General features: G+C 40.3%; 1 protein-coding gene across 6 annotated transcripts in view; it reads left to right on the top strand.

Moving 5' to 3' along the window:
• The window catches only part of KNL1 (kinetochore scaffold 1), a 71,733-nt gene that overhangs the window by 15,841 nt on the left and 37,084 nt on the right, over positions 1–18,808 (top strand). For 4 of the 6 annotated variants that reach the window (XM_031668830.1, XM_031668834.1, XM_031668832.1 and 1 more), the window contains exons 7-10: positions 847–880; positions 4,935–4,972; positions 8,218–8,270; positions 10,512–15,509. In XM_031668830.1, the coding sequence (XP_031524690.1) occupies positions 847–880; positions 4,935–4,972; positions 8,218–8,270; positions 10,512–15,509 (5,123 nt within the window). The remainder of the gene's footprint in view (positions 1–846; positions 881–4,934; positions 4,973–8,217; positions 8,271–10,511; positions 15,510–18,808) is intronic. The other 2 variants (XM_031668833.1, XM_031668835.1) reach the window with 2 other exon arrangements.

The raw sequence follows: 18,808 nt of genomic DNA, 5'->3' as shown, positions 1-18,808 counted from the left end.
CAGGCTGGTCTTGAACCCCTGGCCTCAAGTGATCTGCCTGCCTCGACCTCTCAAAGTGCTAGGATTACAGGCGTGAGCCACCGCGCCCAGCAGTTAATAATTTTTTAATAATTTTTTAAAATGTTATTAATGTCCTTAAGTAATTTTTTTTTTTTTTTTTTTTTTTTTTTTGAGACGGAGTCTCGCTCTGTCGCCCAGGCTGGAGTGCAGTGGCCAGATCTCGGCTCACTGCAAGCTCCGCCTCCCGGGTTTACGCCGTTCTCCTGCCTCAGCCTCCCGAGTAGCTGGGACTACAGGCGCCCGCCACCTCGCCCGGCTAATTTTTTGTATTTTTTTTTTTAGTAGAGACAGGGTTTCACCGTGTTAGCCAGGATGGTCTCGATCTCCTAACCTCGTGATCCGCCCGTCTCGGCCTCCCAAAGTGCTGGGATTACAGGCTTGAGCCACCGCGCCCAGCCCTTAAGTAATTTTTTTAAAATTTTATTTTATTTATTTTTTTTGAGACGGAGTCTTGCCCTGTCACCCAGGCTAGAGTGCAGTGGTGCAATCTCGGCTCACTGCAACCTCCACCTCCCAGGTTCAAGTAATTCTCCTGCCTCAGCCTCCTGAGTAGCTGGGATTACATGTGCACGCCACCATGCCCGGCTAATTTTTGTATTTTTAGTAGGGTTTCACTATGTTGGTCAGGCTGATCTCAAACTCCTGACCTTGTGATCCGCCCGTCTTGGCCCCTCAAAGTTCTGGGATTACAAGCATGAGCCACCATGCCCGGCCGTCCTTAAGCAATTTTTCCTAATGCTTTATCAGTGTATCCTTGGACAAATTTAATTTTAATTTTATTTTTAGAAACAGAAGCAGGAGAAAATCTTCTTTTGATACAGTAAGTAATTTCAAATTATATTTAAAAAGTTATAAATTAATATTTTGTTTCTTATTTTTGTATTCTTTTTGTGGAATACTTAGGATTAATTCAGAAAACAAGTTCTTTGCAGAATTTAGTATACTGCTATATCTGATTAATATGACCATTGTACAGTTTATAGTTTTAATAGTGATGAAACAATATAATACATAAACTGTTATATTTATCAACTAATATAAAACAATAGATAGCAAGTCTTTAGTTTTTTTATTAAGTCTTTCTTATAATATTATTACATAGAAAAGCAAATACCAGTAGCTCTTTAACAAATGAAAAGATGGCTATCTTTATTCATCATAAGAGAAGTACAAATTTGAGTATATTGATATATTTTTGGCTAGGCGTGGTGTCTCACGCCTGTAATCCCAGCGCTTTGGGAGGCCGAGGCTGGTGGATCACCTGAGGTCAGGAGTTCGAGACCAGCCTGGCCAATATCATGAAACCCCATCTCTACTAAAAAAATAGAAAAAATTGGCCGGGCGTGGTGGCTTACGCCTGTCATCCCAGCACTTTGGGAGACTGAGGCAGGAAGATCACAGTTCAGGAGATCGAGACCATCCTGGCCAACATGGTGAAACCTGTCTCTACTAGGAATACACAAATTAGCTGGGTGTGGTGGGCGCCTGTAGTCTCAGCTACTCAGGAGGTTGAGGTAGGAGAATCACTTCTATCTGGGAGGTAGAGGTTGCAGTGAGCCGAGATCATGCCACTGCACTCCAGCCTAGGCGACAGAGTGAGACTCCGTCTCAAAAAAAAACAAACAAACAAAAAATTACAAAAAATTAGCCAGGTATGGTGGCACTGTGCCTGTAATCCCAGCTACTCAGGAGGCCGACGCATGAGAATTGCTTGAATCCGGGAGGCAGAGGTTGCAGTGAGCTGAGATCATGTGCCTGCTCTCCAACCTGGGCCGCAGAGCGAGACTCTGTCTCCAAAAAAGAGGTTTTTTTGGGTTTTTTTTGTTTTTTGTTTTTGTTGTTGTTTGTTTGTTGTTTAGACAGAGTCTTGCTCTGTCGCCAGGCTGGAGTGCAGTGGTACGATCTCGGCTCTTTGCAACCTCTGCCTCCTGGGTTCGAGTGATTCTCTTGCTTGAGCCTCCCGAATAGCTGGGACTACAGGCGCCTGCCATCGCGCCTGGGTAATTTTGTTCTGTTTTTAGTAGAGACGGGGTTTCACCATGTTGACCAGAATTATCTTGATCTCTTGAGCTTGTGATCTGCCCACTTTGGCCTCCCAAAGTGCTGGGATTACAGGCGTGAGCCACCATGTCTGGCCTAAAAAAGAGATATTTTTATCCAGTCAGTTAAGGAAATAAGTAAAAAGTCACTCATTGCTAGTGGTAGTATGATTTGTAGAAGGCAACTTGGTAATATCATTCATAATTTTTAATGCACATGCCCTTTGACTTCAGTTTTATGTCTGGAAATTATCTCACCAATATACTTGTAAATGTTTGAAATGATGAATAGATAAGGTTATTCGCTGCAGTGTTTACTATAATAGTAAATGTTGTGAAAGGTCCTGAAGGTCCATCAATAAGGGACTGGTTAAATAAATGGTACATTTTCCGTATTAATTGACTACTGTGCAGCTGGAAAAAAATATTGTATGCTAAATAGAGAAATCTCTAAGCTATATTACTTAAGATAAAAAGCAAAAACAAAGTACATCATGCATTACCACTTGTGTAAAACAGGGAAGAAGAAAAGCATGTGTGTGTGTGTGTGTATCGTTTCGTGTGTGTACATATATATAATGTATGTATATGTAGTGATTTATGCATATACGTGCATAATATCTCTGAAAGAAACTAGTAAGATTGATCGTCACAGAGAGGAGAACCTTGTTATAGGTTACGTGTTGGTTTTGTGGTTTAATTTAAAACCATATGAAAGTATTACCTATTACATTCTTTTTTTTTTTTTTTTTTGAGACGGAGTCTCGCTCTGTCACCCAGGCTGGGGTGCAGTGGCTGGATCTCAGCTCACTGCAAGCTCCACCTCCCAGGTTTACGCCATTCTCCTGCCTCAGCCTCCCGAGTAGCTGAGACTACAGGCGCCTGCCACCTCGCCTGGCTATTTTTTTGTATTTTTTAGTAGAGACGGGGTTTCACCGTGTTAGCCAGGATGGTCTCGATCTCCTGACCTCGTGATCCGCCCATCTCGGCCTCCCAAAGTGCTGGGATTACAGGCTTGAGCCACCGCGCCCGGCCCAGTCTACATTCTTTAAATTAAAATTGTTGAAACGAAGAAATGGAAGTAATAGTAGTCGTGGTTTAAAAAAGGTACAGAATCAAGTCCAGCAGAGTTTAAAGGAAAAATAATTTTTTAAATAAAAAGGTATAGAAGTATATACATTGAAGAATAAAAATTATTCCCTCTTCCCGTCTTTTTTTTGTGAGACGGGGTTTCATTCTTGTTGGCCAGACTGGAGTGCAATGGCATGATGTTGGCTCACTGCAACCTCAGCCTCCTGGGTTCAAGCAATTCTGCCTCAGCCTCCCGAGTAGCTGGGACTACAGGTGTGCACCACTACACCTGGATAATTTATTTATTTTATTTTATTATTATTATTATTTATTTATTTATTTATTTATTTTTCTTTTTATTTTATTTTTTGAGACAGCTAATATTTGTAATTTTAGTAGAGATGGAGTTTCACTATGTTGGCCAGGCTGGTCTCGAACTCCTGACCTCAGTTTATCTGCCTTCCTTGGCTTCCCAAAATGCTGGGATTTTAGGCTTGAGCCACCGCACCCGGCCTAATTTTGTATTTTTAGTAGAGGCGGTGTTTCACCATGTTGGCCTGGCTAGTCTTTTTTGAGACGGAGTCTCGCTCTGCCGCCCAGGCTGGAGTGCAGTGGCCGGATCTCAGCTCACTGCAAGCTCCGCCTCCCAGGTTCACGCCATTCTCTTGCCTCAGCCTCCCGAGTAGCTGGAACTACAGGCGCCCGCCACCGCGCCCAGCTAGTTTTTTTTTTTTTTTTTTTGTATTTTTTAGTAGAGACGGGGTTTCACCGTGTTAGCCAGGATGGTCTTGATCTCCTGACCTCGTGATCCGCCCGTCTCGGCCTCCCAAAGTGCTGGGATTACAGGCTTGAGCCACCGCGCCCGGCCGGCCTGGCTAGTCTTAAACTCCTGTCCTTGGGTGATCTGCCTGCCTTGGCCTCCCAAAGTGATGGGATTACAGGCGTGAGCCACCACACCCAGCCTATTCTGTCTTCTTCAGGTGACTCACTACTCACAGATAACCACTGTTGACAATTTTTGGTGTACTTGCAGAAATTCTTTTTGTATGTCTAAGTGCATGTTTAGCTTTTATTTTTTTAAAGAAGACAAAAATGGGATTGCCTAGTAATATGTATTGTGACACTTTCTATGTTATTACATAAAGATTTACCTCAGTCTGTTACAGTCTCTTGTATGGCTGCACCAACATTTAGTGAACTCCCTATTGATGGACACTTGAGTGGTTTCTTTTATGTACTTTTAAGGCTCAAATTTTAGAAAATGAATTGCTTTATAGGTCTTTTTTTGAAAAAATAAGCAAGCAGTATATATTAAGCATATTTTTCTAGTTTATTTTTTTGGGATGAGATCTCACTCTGTCACCCAGGCTGGAGTGCAGTGGCATGATTATAGTTCACTGCAGCCCTGGACTCCAGGTCTCACGTGGTCCTCCCACCTCAACCTCCCAAAGTGTTGAGATTACAGATGTGAGCCACCACGACTGGCTGATAATATTCTTGAAATTAGCAAACCATTAAGACCAATCTGAAAAGTATCCTTTAATTGCCTTGTAATTGCTTCAGTCAGTATTAGATGAGTCTTTTTTAAAAAGATGTCTTTATAATTTTCTGCATTAGATGAGTCTTTTTAAAAAAAAAGTCTTTATAATTTTCTGCTAGTCATTCTATGACAGTCTTTCATCTTCCCTACTCTTTCAGCTGTTATTGAAAGATTGTTGGTAATTGTTTGGGGTATAGATTATAAAAATACTTTTTAATTTTTAGGAATAAGAAATTAGAAGATAATTACTGTGAAATTACTGGTGAGTATGACTAGAATACTTTTCTTACAGTAAGATAGTCTATTCATCTAGGTTCCTTGAGCCACTCTAGTAGTGGCTCCAAACAGAGCTTTGTTATTATTTTGGTTTTTTTTGAGACAGAGTTTTGCTATTATTGCCCAGGCTAGAGTGCAGTGGTGTAATCTCAACTCGCTGCAACCTCCGCCTTCTGATTTCAAGCAATTCTCCTGCCGCAGCCTCCCAAGTTGCTGGGATTACAGGCATCCACCACCACACCCAGCTAATTTTTTTGTATTTTTATTAGAGACGGGGTTTCACCGTGTTGGTCAGGCTGGTCTCGAACTGCTGACCTCGTGATCCACCCGCCTCGGCCTCCCAAAGTGCTGGGATTACAGGCATGAGCCACCGTGCCCAGCCCAGGGCTTTGTTGTTTACGCAGTGTCTTCAGTTTAAAATTTCACAGACTCACTATTACTTCTTTTTTTTTTTTTTTTTGAGACGAAGTTTCATTCTTATTGTCCAGGCTGGGGTGCAGTGGCACGATCTCAGCTCACTGCAGCCTCCACCCCCCAGGTTCAAGCAATTCTCCTGCCTCAGCCTCCTGAGTAGCTGGGATTACAGGCGCCCACCACTACACCCAGCAAATTTTTTTTTTGTATTTTTAGTAGAGACAGGGTTTCTCCATGTTGGCCAGGCTGGTCTCAAACTCCTGACCTCAGGTGTTCCAGCCGCCTCAGCCTCCCAAAGTGCTGGGATTATAGGTGTGAGCCACTGCACCTGGCCGACTCACTATTATTTCTTTCAAACCTGCTGTTTCTCCTGTTTTCTCTGTCTTGGACTCCCGCTCGTTCAGTTATTCACTTAAGTCAGTAATCAAGAAGTCATTTTCAACTCTTCATTTATGTCTAATGTCCATTTGGCCTACTTTGTATTTTGTCTCCTAAATGTCTTGAAAATCTATTACCTATTCTGTATTCCTTCTGCCCCTGCTTTAACTCAAGTTGCTATTATTTTTTCTTGGGCTATTGTATTTCATTTCTTATCCTTCCAATCTATTCTCCATGTTTCTAAATTTAATTATGTTACCTCCCAGCTTAAAATGGTTCAGTGACACTGTTTTGCTTAGAGAATAAAGCCCATACTCCTGAGCAGTGAGTTAGAATGTCCTTTATCACTTGGCCTGTCTTCTCCAGACTTATCTCCTGCCCTTTATAGGTATCCTGTGCTCTAGCCCGTGATGAATTATTTGCAGTTCACTATATGAACTCTTTTTCTGCCTATATACATTTATATTTCATTGTGTTTCATTTTAGTTTTTTGAGATGGAGTCTCACTCTGTCACCCAGGCTGGAGTGAGGTGGTACGATCTTGGCTCACTGCAACAGGCCTGCCTCAGCCTCCCAAGTAGCTGGGATTAGAGGCGCATGCCACCAGGCCCAGATAATTTTTGTATTTTTAGTAGAGACGGGTTTTCACCATGTTGGCCAGGCTGGTCTGAAACTCCTGACCTCAGATGATCCACCTGCCTCGGCCTCCAGGGTGCTTGGATTACAGGTGTGAGCCTGCGCGCTCAGCCCCTATATGCATTTATTAATGCTATTTTGTCTATCTAAAGTGATCTTTCTACTCCAGTTTGCCTGTCAATCTTCTCATTTTTCACTTCACTTAGCTTAACTTCAGTGCTGTTCAAAGTGTCCATTCCACAAACTAACTGCTCAGTCCATGACAGAAAAGGAACTTGCACGATAATGTGCATTAACTGTGGCATTAAGCCACCGTTTAGTTTAGCTTACACTTTTTTTCTAGCAATTATTATTATATGATTTATGTTTGCCACCAGCTCTTTATCTCATTATGAATTGGTAACAAGCAGTTCACAGTCTGGCACTGTACTTCAAGTAGCACTGGCTTAAATGGAACCCTCTCTGGCAAAACTAAGGAGTTAGTCGCATGTTCTGTGTTCCCATAACACCTCTTTTATTTCTCAGTGTATTTTATAATTTATCACATTGTATTTTAAGTATTTTTCTGACTGTCTTATTAAAGAGGCCAAAACTGTTTGTGGGGGGTAAGGGATACTCCTCCTTGAGGAGCAGGGCTACCCCATAGGCAGTGTGCTCAGAATAGCCTGAACTACCATCTCTGGGAGTCCAGAAATTTTGTCTTGTTCTTCTTTATACCTTAGTAGACAGTTGAGGTGTGTTTTTGTTTGTTTGTTTTGTTTTTTTCATGTAATAGGTTCTGAATCAACATTTGTTGAAAAAATGAATGGAAGCCTGACATATAAATAAGGCTTTTAGTAAAAAAAAGAAAAAAAAGCTTATAATTATTTCATTATATGTACTCAAAGTTGCTATAAATTATTTAGTATGTTCTAAAGATTTGCCTTTAAACTTTAAATGTAAGTGTTTTTAAATGTATTTCCTGTTTTAATACAGCCTTTTGAATCCCTTCCTTATTTACAAAGTATAATTTGTAGTTCTAAAATAAGTCTTGAGTCTAATCCTTTATTTCCATTTTTATTGCTCTTTTGGTCTAACATGACCTCTTACGTTAATCTGGACTGTTGTAGTAACTTCCTTATTGGTTTATCTTCTCTTGAATCTACTTCTTCTTATTACTTTTTACTATTTTTCTAAAATGCATTATATTTTATAATGGGATTATTTTTATAAAACACAAATGTCTTATCATGGGAACGTCTAGATTCCTTAACATAGAATACAAGACCCTTCAGAATCCTACCCTAACCTTTCAGACTCATCACTTGATGTTCTTCTTCATGGGACTTCTACTATCCAGGAAATAAAAACAGAGAAGTCAATAATAATAATAATAATAAGTAGTAGTAGTCCAGACTTTCCATCTTTAAAATCACCACCACATTATAAAAATATTTCAGCCACACAGAGGATATAATAATTATTGGTCTCTCTGTCACTAACGTAGGACAATTAAAAGTCTTATGAAATTTAATATGTTCCCAACACAAAAGATAAATGTTTGAGGTGGTGGATATTCCAATTACCCTGATTTGATCATTACACAATGTATACAGATATCAAAATATCACGTAACACAAAAATATGTTCCACTGTTATATATCAATTTTTTAAAACTTTAAAAAAATTTAATACATAAGTTTTTAAGGGCTTAGTTACTGCTAAATTCTAGTAAATACTTGTAACTGATGAAGAACCTAAGAAAAGGAAAGTCAGGCTCGGTGATATATTTTCTGACTACAGTTTTTTCTTTTTTCTAAATAGGGATGAACACATTGCTTTCTGCTCCCATTCATACCCAGATGCAACAGAAGGAGGTAAGAGTTCATGCAAATACCTTCATATTTTAATGTCTTCTGATTGTTAAAACAGAAAACACAGTTCAATGATAATGGCATAATTTAGGGATGACTTAATAAAATGAATCAGCATAAACTGGAAAGGCTTCCTAGCTTTCCAATTAACTTAAGGGTAGTTAAGTCACTGCCAGTTTAAATAATGGGAGATACAGTATACCAGTACCTCTCAAAGTTTAAAGAGCATATGAGTCTTTATTTCTAACTATTTCTTGAGTGATACTAGTACACAAGTCCGTAGGCCATACTTTCAGTAGCAAGGAGTTAATCTGTGTCCTCACCAAAAAAAAAAAAAAAAGTTGTAGCACAGAGTGTAAAATATATATATATATATATATATATATATATATATTTTTTTTTTTTTGAGATGGAGTCTCGCTCTGTCGCCCAGGCTGGAGTGCTGTGGCCGGATCTCAGCTCACTGCAAGCTCCGCCTCCCGGGTTCCCGCCATTCTCCTGCCTCAGCCTCCCAAGTAGCTGGGACTACAGGCGCCCGCCACCTCGCCCGGCAATTTTTTTGAATTTTTTAGTAGAGACGGGGTTTCACCGTGTTAGCCAGGATGGTCTCGATCTCCTGACCTCGTGATCCGCCCGTCTCGGCCTCCCAAAGTGCTGGGATTACAGGCTTGAGCCACCGCGCCCGGCCTATTTTTTTTTTTTTTTAAGCTATCTCCTACAAGAAGGTGGCACAATCTTGGCTCACTGCAGCCTCAACCTTCTGGGCTCAAGCAATCCTCCCACCTCAGCCTCCTGAGTGGCTGGGACTACAGGTGCATGCCACCATACCTAGCTAATTTTGTTCATTTTTTTGTAGACACAAGATCTCACTATGTTGCCCAGGCTCATCTTGAACTCCTGGGCTCAAGGGATCCTTCTGCTTCGGCTTCCCAAAGTGTTGAGATTATAAGTGTGAGCCACCAAGCCCAGTCTAGAATGTAACATAGATTAGCCGTCATGGACTTATGCCTTTCCTAGACTTTTAAAATTTAGGATAAGAATGACCTATTCAATAGAGTAATTAAATTTTCGTCATGTTTACATTTGGTGCTGTCAGTGTTTTTAATTTTTTAGTCATTCTAGTGGGTGTATAATTAAACTTGAATTTTTAATTTGTCCCATAACCCTAAAAAGTAAATTACTCACAGACTTTAGAATTTTTTTTTTTCTTTTCCTAATAGATTGGGTCTTACTTTGTTGCCGAAGTTGGAGTGCAGTGATGTGATCCTAGCTCATGACAGCTCAAACTTCTGGACTCAAGCAGTCCTCCCACATCAGCCTTCCTAGTAGCTGGGACTATAGGCATGCACCACTGTGCCTGATTTTTAAATTTTTTTGTAGAGACAGGATCTTACTTTGTTACTCCTGGCTTCAGGCAGTCCTCCTGCCTCAGCCTTCCAAAGTGCTTGGATTCCAGGTGTGAGCCACTGTGCCCAGCCTGGAATAATTTTTTTTTTTTTTGAGACAGAGTCTCACTCTGTTGCTCAGGCTGGAATGCAGTGGCACAATCTCAGGTCACTGCAAGCTCCGCCTCCCGGGTTCACACCATTCTCCTGTCTCAGCCTCCCGAGTAGCTGGGATTACAGGCGCACGCCACCACACCTGGCTAATTTTGTTTTTTGTATTTTTTTATTTATTTTTATTTTTATTTTTTTTTTTGAGACTGAGTCTGGCTCTGTCGCCCAGGCTGGAGTGCGGTGGCCGGATCTCAGCTCACTGCAAGCTCCGCCTCCCGGGTTCACGCCATTCTCCTGCCTCAGCCTCCCGAGTAGCTGGGACCACAGGCGCCCGCCACTTCGCCCGGCTAGTTTTTTGTATTTTTTAGTAGAGACGGGGTTTCACCTTGTTAGCCAGGATGGTCTCGATCTCCTGACCTCGTGATCCGCCCGTCTCGGCCTCCCAAAGTGCTGGGATTACAGGCTTGAGCCACCGCGCCCGGCCTGTTTTTTGTATTTTTTAATAGAGACAGGGTTTCATCGTGTTAGCCAGGATGGTCTCGATCTCCTGACCTCGTGATCCGCCTGCCTTGGCCTCCCGAGAATAATTTTTAATGACAAATTATATGCAACATACTACACCATTGATTCAAACAAACCAATGTGTTATGAAACCGTCACTGAGGATTTTTTATATAGTACATGTTGTAAAATGCCTTTTTAAAAGTTTGCTTTTGTTCTGATCTCTTATATTTTGCTTTCATTATAGTTTTCAATTATAGAACATAACCATGAAAGGAAACATGCAAACGACCAGACAGTCATCTTTTCAGATGAAAACCAGATGGACCTGACATCAAGTCATACTGTAATGATTACCAAAGGCCTTTTAGATAATCCCAAAAGTGAAAAGTCCACGAAGATAGATACCACATCATTTCTAGCTAATTTAAAGCTTCACACTGAGGACTCAAGAATGAAAAAAGAAGTAAATTTTTCCATGGATCAAAGCACTTCTTCAGAAAATAAAATAAATTTCAATGATTTCATAAAGAGATTGAAAACAGGAAAATGTAATGCTTTTCCTAATGGGCCTGATAAAGAAAATTTTGAGATACCTGTTTATTCCAATGAATCAAATAGTGCCTCTTCTATACATCAAATGCATATATCTCTTAATAAAGATGAGAATAACAGTAATGTTACTAGAATCTTTAGAGAAAAAGATGATGGGATGAATTTCACCCAGTGTCATACAGCCAATATTCAGACATTGATTCCCACATCCAGTGAGACCAACTCGAGGGAATCTAAAGGTAATGATATTACAATTTATGGCAATGACTTTATGGACTTGACATTTAACCACACTATACAGATTTTACCTGCAACAAATAATTTTTCTGAAATAGAAAATCAAACTCATAATGCCATGGATGTAACAACAGGTTATGGAACTAAAGCTTCAGGAAGTAAAATAAATTTTAAGAGTAAACAAAATGCTGCTTTTCAAGACCCTTCCATAAACCCTGCAGACAAAATACATATTACCAGAAGTCATATGGGGGCAGAAACTCACATAGTCTCACAGACTTGTAATCAAGATGCCAGAATATTAGCCATGACCCCAGAATCTGTATGTTCTAATCCATGTATTCAAGGTTGTAAGACAGTTTTCTATTCTAGTTGTAATGATGCCATGGAAATGACCAAATGTTTCTCAAATATGAGAGAGGAGAAAAATTTGCTAAAGCATGACAGTAATTATTCTAAAATGTATTGCAATCCAGATGCTATGTCTTGTCTCACAGAGAAAACTATTTATTCCGGAGAGGAGAACATGGACATTACCAAGAGTCATACAGTTGCAATAGATAATCAGATTTTTAAACAAGATCAATCAAATGTGCAAATAGCAGCTGTACCAACACCTGAAAAAGAAATGATGCTCCAAAATCATATGACCACATCAGAAGATGGGAAAATGAATGTAAATTGTAACTCACTTCCTCATATATCTAAGGAAAGAATACAGCAGAGCCTGTCAAATCCTTTATCTATTTCATTGACTGATAGAAAGACTGAACTCTTAGCAGGTGAAGATATGGATTTGACTGAAAGTCACACAAGTAACTTAGGAAGTCAAGTTCCTCTTGCAACTTACAATCTAGCACCGGAGAATACCAGTGAATCTCACTCTCACAACAAAAGCTCTTCAGATGAATGTGAAGAAATGACCAAAAGTCATAATGAACCATTTCAACGGCCAGACATGATAACCAAAAACAGCTTAACCGATACCTGGAACAAAGACAAAGATCGGGTTTTGAAGGTTTTGCCCTACCTTGGTAAAGATTCTCCTCAGTCAGCTGATTGTAATCAGGAGATAGCAACAAGCCATAATGTAGTCTATTGTGGTGGAGTTCTTGATAAACAAGTAGCTAATAGAAATACAGTTTCATGTGAACAATCTTTGTTTTCTACCACAAAGCCATTATTTTCATCAGGACAATCCTCTATGAAAAATCATGATACTACTATAAGTAGTCATACAGTGAAATCTGTACTAGGCCACAATTCTAAACTGGCTGGGTCACTGAGGAAAAGTTTAAGCAATCCCACACCTGACTGTTGCCATGACAAGATGATTATATGTTCAGAGGAAGAGCAAAATATGGATCTAACAAAGAGCCACACCGTTGTCATTGGATTTGGTCCTTCTGAACTACAAGAACTTGGTAAAACTAATTTAGAACACACTACTAGCCAGCTAACAACGAGCAGGCAGATAGCTGTGAAAGTTGAAAAATGTGGTAAAAGTCCCACAGAAAAAAGTGGAGTACTTAAATCTAACTGTATTATGGATGTGTTAGAGGACGAAAGTATACAGAAACCTAAATTTCCAAAGGAAAAGCAAAATGTCAGAATTTGGGGAAGGAAAAGTGTTGGCGGACCAAAAATTGATAAGACTATTATATTTTCAGAAGATGTTAAGAATGATATGGATATCACTAAGAGTTATACAGTAGAAATAAACCATAGACCTTTATTAGAGAAACACGATTGTCATTTGGTGCCATTGACAGGAACTTCTGAAACTATTTTATATACATGTGGGCAGGATGACATGGAGATTACTAGAAGTCACACAACTGCCTTAGAATGTAAAACTGTCTCACCAGATGAAATAACTACTAGGCCTATGGACAAAACTGTAGTGTTTGTAGATAATCATGATGAACTAGAAATGACAAAGTCCCATACTGTTTTCATTGATTACCAAGAAAAGGAAAGAACAGACCAAGCTAACTTTGAACTATCCCAAAGGAAAAGCCTAGGAACACCAAAAGTGATATGTACTCCTACTGAGGAGAGTGTTTTCTTTCCAGAAAATGGTGAAAGTGACCGTCTAGTAGCAAATGACAGCCAGCTAACACCTCTGGAGGAATGGTCTAATAATAGGGGCCCTGTAGAGGTAGCTGATAACACGGAATTGTCTAAATCAGCCACTTGGAAAAACATCAAAGCTGTACAAAATTCTGGATTTCTCAATGAACCTCTATCAGGCAAAAGTCAGAGAAGAAAAAGCCTTAAGCTAAAAAATGACAAGACCATTGTATTTTCAGAGAATGATAAAAATGATATGGATATTACCCAGAGTTGTATGGTGGCAATAGGTAACAAAAGTGCCCTGGAGAATAAAGAGGACTTCCATTTCGTGCCTTTTGCAGGGGCTTCTAAAACTATTTTGTATTCATGTGGGCAGGACGACATGGAGGTCACTAGGAGTCACACAACTGCCTTAGAATGTAAAACTGTCCCGTCAAATGAAATAGCTATTAGGCCCTTGGACAAAACTGTGTTATTCACAGATAATTACAATGATCTGGAAGTCACCAATTCTGATACTGTTTTCATTGACTGTCAAGCCGCAGAGAAAATACTTGAAGAGAACCCTAAATTTGGAATAGCAAAAGGAAAAAACTTGGGTGTTTCCTTTCCTAAAGATAATAGCTGTGTTCAAGAAATTGCTGAAAAACAAGCACTGGCTGTAGGAAACAAAGTTGTTCACAGTGAGCAAAAGCAACAACTCTTTGCTTCTACTAATAAAACTACTAATGAAATTGTCAAATTCCATAATGCTGCTATGGATGAAAAGGTCATAGGGAAAGTTGTAGAACAGGCCTGTACATTGGAAAAAGCCCAAATTGAAAGCTGTCGGTTAAATAATAGAGATAAAAGAAATGTGGGCTTTACAAGCAGTCATGCAACTGCTATTTGTGGATCCAGTGATAATTATTCCTGTTTACCAAATGTTATTTCCTATACTGATATTTTGGAGGGTAGTGCCATGCCCTTATGTGATAAAGATGAGGAAAAAGCCAATAATTGCCCAGTGCAAAATGACCGTGCTTATGCAAATGATTTTGCCAGTGAATATTACTTGGAATCTGAGGGACAGCATCTCTCTGCTCCTTGTCCTTTGTTAAAGAAGGAAGAAGTTATTCAAACCAGTAACAAAGGACAGTTAGACTGTGTTATAACACTGCACAAAGATCAAGATCTGATTAAGGAGCCACGAAATCTATTGGCTAATCAAACTTTAGTATATAGTCAAGATCTGGGGGAGATGACTAAACTTAATTCAAAGCGAGTATCTTTTAAGCTTCAAAAGGATCAAATGAAAGTCTTTGTTGATGATATTCGTGTTATTTCTCAGCCTCATTTCTCAACTGACCAACCTCCATTACCTAAAAAAGGACAGAGTAGTATCAATAAAGATGAAGTGATACTGTCTAAAGCTGAAAATAAGAGTTTAAATATTATAGGAAATTCCTCTGCACCCATATGTGAAAAGCCCAAAATGCTCAATAATGAGAAGTGGTTTGCTGCAGCCTGTAAAAAAGAACTGAAGGAAAATATTCAAACAACTAACTATAATACAGCTCTGGATTTCCACAGTAACTCAGACTTAACTAAGCAAGTCATACAAACTCATGTCAATGCTGAAGAAACACCAGATCCTGTAATTACATCTAGTGTTCCATGTTTTCATAGTATCAAACCAAATCTGAAGAATTTGAATGGGAAAACTGAAGAGTTCTTAGCTTTTCAAACTGTTCATATACCACCCCTTCCAAAGCAATTACTTGAATTAGGAAATAAGGCACACAATGATATGAGTATAGTGCAAGCTACAGAAATACGTAATATTAACATAATCTCCAGCAATGCTAAAGATAGTAGAGACGAAGAAAATAAAAAGTCTCATAATGGAGCTGAAACCACCTGTCTACCATCAAAGACAATTTTTAAAGATAAAGTAAGGAGATGTTCTTTGGGAATCTTTTTGCCTAGATTGCCAAACAAGAGAAATTGTAGTGTCACTGGTATTGATGACCTGGAACAGATTCCAGCAGACACAACTGATTTAAATCACTTAGAAATTCAGCCAGTCTCCAGCAAAGATTCAGGCATTGGATCTGTTGCAGCTAAAGTGAACCTAAGTCCTTCTCAATATATAAATGAGGAAAATCTTCCTATATATCCTGATGAGATCAATTCTTCAGACTCTATTAACATAGAAACTGAGGAAAAGGCTTTGATTGAGACATACCAAAAAGATATTTCACCATATGAAAATAAAATGGAAAAAACTTGCAATAGCCAAAAAAGAATGTGGGTACAAGAAGAAGAAGATATTCGTAAGGAGAAAAAAATCAGAAAAAATGAGATTAACTTTAGTGATACTACACAAGATCGGGAGGTGAGCTCTGTCCTGAACCAAGGAATGTTCTTGAGTTTTGGGTTTTGTTTTGTTTTTTTAAATTGTGGGTATTCTTGAATTTTAATCTTAGTCTTGGGCAAGCAGAAAATGATTATTTCCACTTACAGGGCTGGAGAAGTATTATGTAGAACCTTCAGGAATTAATTGACTAACAGCTAGACTTCAAAGCAATTTAAAGTGACAAATAGTCACAAAAAAATTAAATGGAAAATTGTTCAAAAAGTAGCCAGAGTTATGATTGTATAATTTCAAAAGGTAAATATTGTCACCTCTAGTGATTTGTCAATTTGGCTTTATATAAGAATCTCTAGGGAGGGTATATATAGCTTGAAAAGTCATCTTCAGTGGAGTTATATTTGGGGAGTAAAAAGCCTTTCTGTTTTGCCAGCTGCATGAAGTAAAGCTTGACTGAATTTTCTTGGCTGATAAGGATATGTGGAAGTTGAGAGTCCATTTTCCTTATTTTTTAATTTAATTTTTATTTTGATTTTGATTTTATTTTTGCGACGGAGTCTTGCTCTGTTGCCCAGGCTGGAGTGCAGTGGTGCGATCTCTGCTCACTGCAGCCTCCGCTTTCTGGGTTCAAGTGATTCTCCTGCCTCAGCCTTCTGAGTAGCTGGGATTGCAGGCGCCTGGCACCACATCCAGCTAATTTCTTTTTTTTTTTTTTTTGTATTTTTAGTAGAGATGGGATTTCCTCATGTTGGCCAGGCTGATTTCGAACTCCTCACCTCAAGTGATCTGCCTGCCTCAGCCTCCCAAAGTGCTGGGATTACAAGTGTGAACCATTGCACCCAGACTTAGAGAGTCTATTTCTTTAGTGAGTAGGAGAATGCCTAGGTCATTTTGTATTAATTGAAAGACGACACATTTTTTTAAGTCAAGTACTATTTGGATAACTTGGGGAGAACAAAATCTGTCACTTAGACCAAATTTTGTAGGCGGAGAAATAAAGATTAGGAAGTATGAGAGTTTCATAGAAAACAAAGCTTCAACTCTGTTAAAAAGATAAGCATAGGAGGTGATTTCAGTGGCTCTGTAAGATAATGTCATGCGATGGCTAGTCATGAAATTATGAGAAAGTAGCAATGTAAAATTTAACAGTAGCTTTTATGAAAATTAACATTCTATTTTCTTTTTTTGAGATGGACTTTTGCTTTTGTCACCCAGGCTGGAGTGCAATAGTATAGTCTTGGCTTGCTACAACCTCTGCCTTCTGGGTTCAAGGATTTTCCTGCCTCAGCCTCCTGAATAGCTGGGATTACAGGCGCCCACCATCATGCCTGGCTATTTTTTGTGTTTTCAGTAGAGACAGGATTTCGCCATGTTGGCCAGTCTGGTCTTGAACTCCTAACCTCAGGTGATCCACCCACCTTGGCCTGCCAAAGTCCTGATATTACAGGAGTGAGCCACCGCGCCCGGACTGCATTCTATTTTCAATAAATATATAATCTGCTATGTCTTAGGCACTGTTTTTTTTTTTTTTTCCTTTTTTTTTTCTTTTTTTCTTTTTTTTTTTTTTTTTTTTTGAGATGGAGTCTCTGGCTCACCGCCACCCAGGCTGGAGTGCAGTGGCATGATCTCGGCTCACTGCAGCCTTGGCCTCCTGGTTGATTCTCCTGCCTCGTAGCCTCCCAAGTAGCTGGGATTACAGTGCACCAGCCTAGCTAATTATTGCTTTTAGTAGAGATGGGGTTTCACCATGTTGATCAGGCTGGTCTCTCAAAACTCCTGACTGCAAGTGATCCCACCTACCTCACGGCCTCCCAGAGTGCTGGGATTACAGGCGTGAGCCGCGGCAGCCAGGCACTGGTTTTTGAGGCGGAGTCTCACTGTGTCTCCCAGGCTGGAGTGCAGTGGCAGCGATCTCGGCTCACTGCAAGCTCAGCCCCGGGTTCGCGCCATTCTCGCCTCAGCCTCCCAAGAAGTAGCTGGGACTACAGAGCCATGCAGCCGGTAGTTTTGTATTTTTAGTAGAAGCGGGGGGTTTCACCATGTTAGCCAGGATAGTCCTGATCTCCTGACCTTGTGATCCACCGCCTCACGGCCTCCCAAAGTGCTGGGATTACAGGCGAGCCACAGCGCCCGGCCCCAGGCACTGTTTATGTGCCAGAATGCAGACAAAAATCTGCTCTCATGGAGCTTACATAATAGTATTTATTCATTTATTTATTTTTGAGACAAGGCCTTGCTCTGTAAAGCTGAGCTGGATTGCTGATTGGAGTGAACTCCAGCCCACTGCATCTCCATTGCCGCCATTCGTTCTCATATTATAAGACTCCCGTGACTGCGGTGCAGTTTTGCCTGGCATGATAGGCGTGTGTTTTGGCCAGGGGCTGCTTGGGTGGCCGAGGCAGTTTGGACCAGGGTGGTTGCAAAATTTGACACAGATATGGCTCTGGGACGGAGCCTCAGAGCCTGGTGGGGACAGACATGGTGCAGTATGTGGTTGTTATTTATTTATTATTATTTTTGTTGTGTTTTGAGATCGAGTCTTGCTCTGTTGCCCAGGCTGGAGTGCAGTGGTGTGATTTTAGCTCACCGCAAGCTCTGCCTCCCAGGTTCAAGTGACTCTCCTCCCTCAGCCTCCTCAGTAGCTGGGATTACAGGCATGTGCCACCACACCCGGCTAATTTTTGTGTTTTCAGTAGAGATGGGGTTTCACAATGTTGGCCAGGCTGGTCTTAAACTCCTGACCTCAAGTGATCTGCCTTCCTTAGCCTCCCAAAATGCTGGGGTTACAGGCGTGAGCCACTGTGCCCAGCCCCCTTAATAGCATTTAGATAAAATAATATATTGTTTTCAGCCGGGCACGGTAGCTCATGCCTGTAATCCCAGCACTTTGGGTGGCCAAGGCAGGTGGATCACAAGGTCAGGAGATCGAGACCATCCTGGCTAACACGATGAAACCCCGTCTCTACTAAAAATACAAAAAATTAGCCATACGTGGTGGCGGGCGCCTGTAGTCCCAGCTACTCGGGAGGCTGAGGCAGGAGAATGGCATGATCCCAGGAGGTGGAGCTTGCAGTGAGCCAAGATTGCGCCAGTGCACTCCAGCCTGGGTGACAGAGTGAGACTCTTCCTCAAAAAAAGAAAAGAAAAGAAAAGAAAAAAGTTGTTTTCAAAAAGCATATAAGAAGGTAAATGAAGATGGCATTTAAAGCTGTGAAGTCAAATGGTTAAAATAGTAAAAGCAGGACCACATAACTTACTCAGCTAAAGAAGTCTTGGTCAGCTGGAGAGGAAAGTAGAAAAGCCTGGAAATAAGTTTATCTGGA

The sequence above is a fragment of the Papio anubis genome, chromosome 7 (assembly GCF_008728515.1).
Source record: "Papio anubis isolate 15944 chromosome 7, Panubis1.0, whole genome shotgun sequence".
In the NCBI taxonomy this organism is placed as follows: Eukaryota; Metazoa; Chordata; class Mammalia; order Primates; family Cercopithecidae; genus Papio; species Papio anubis.
This window is presented reverse-complemented; position numbering and strand designations above follow the sequence as displayed.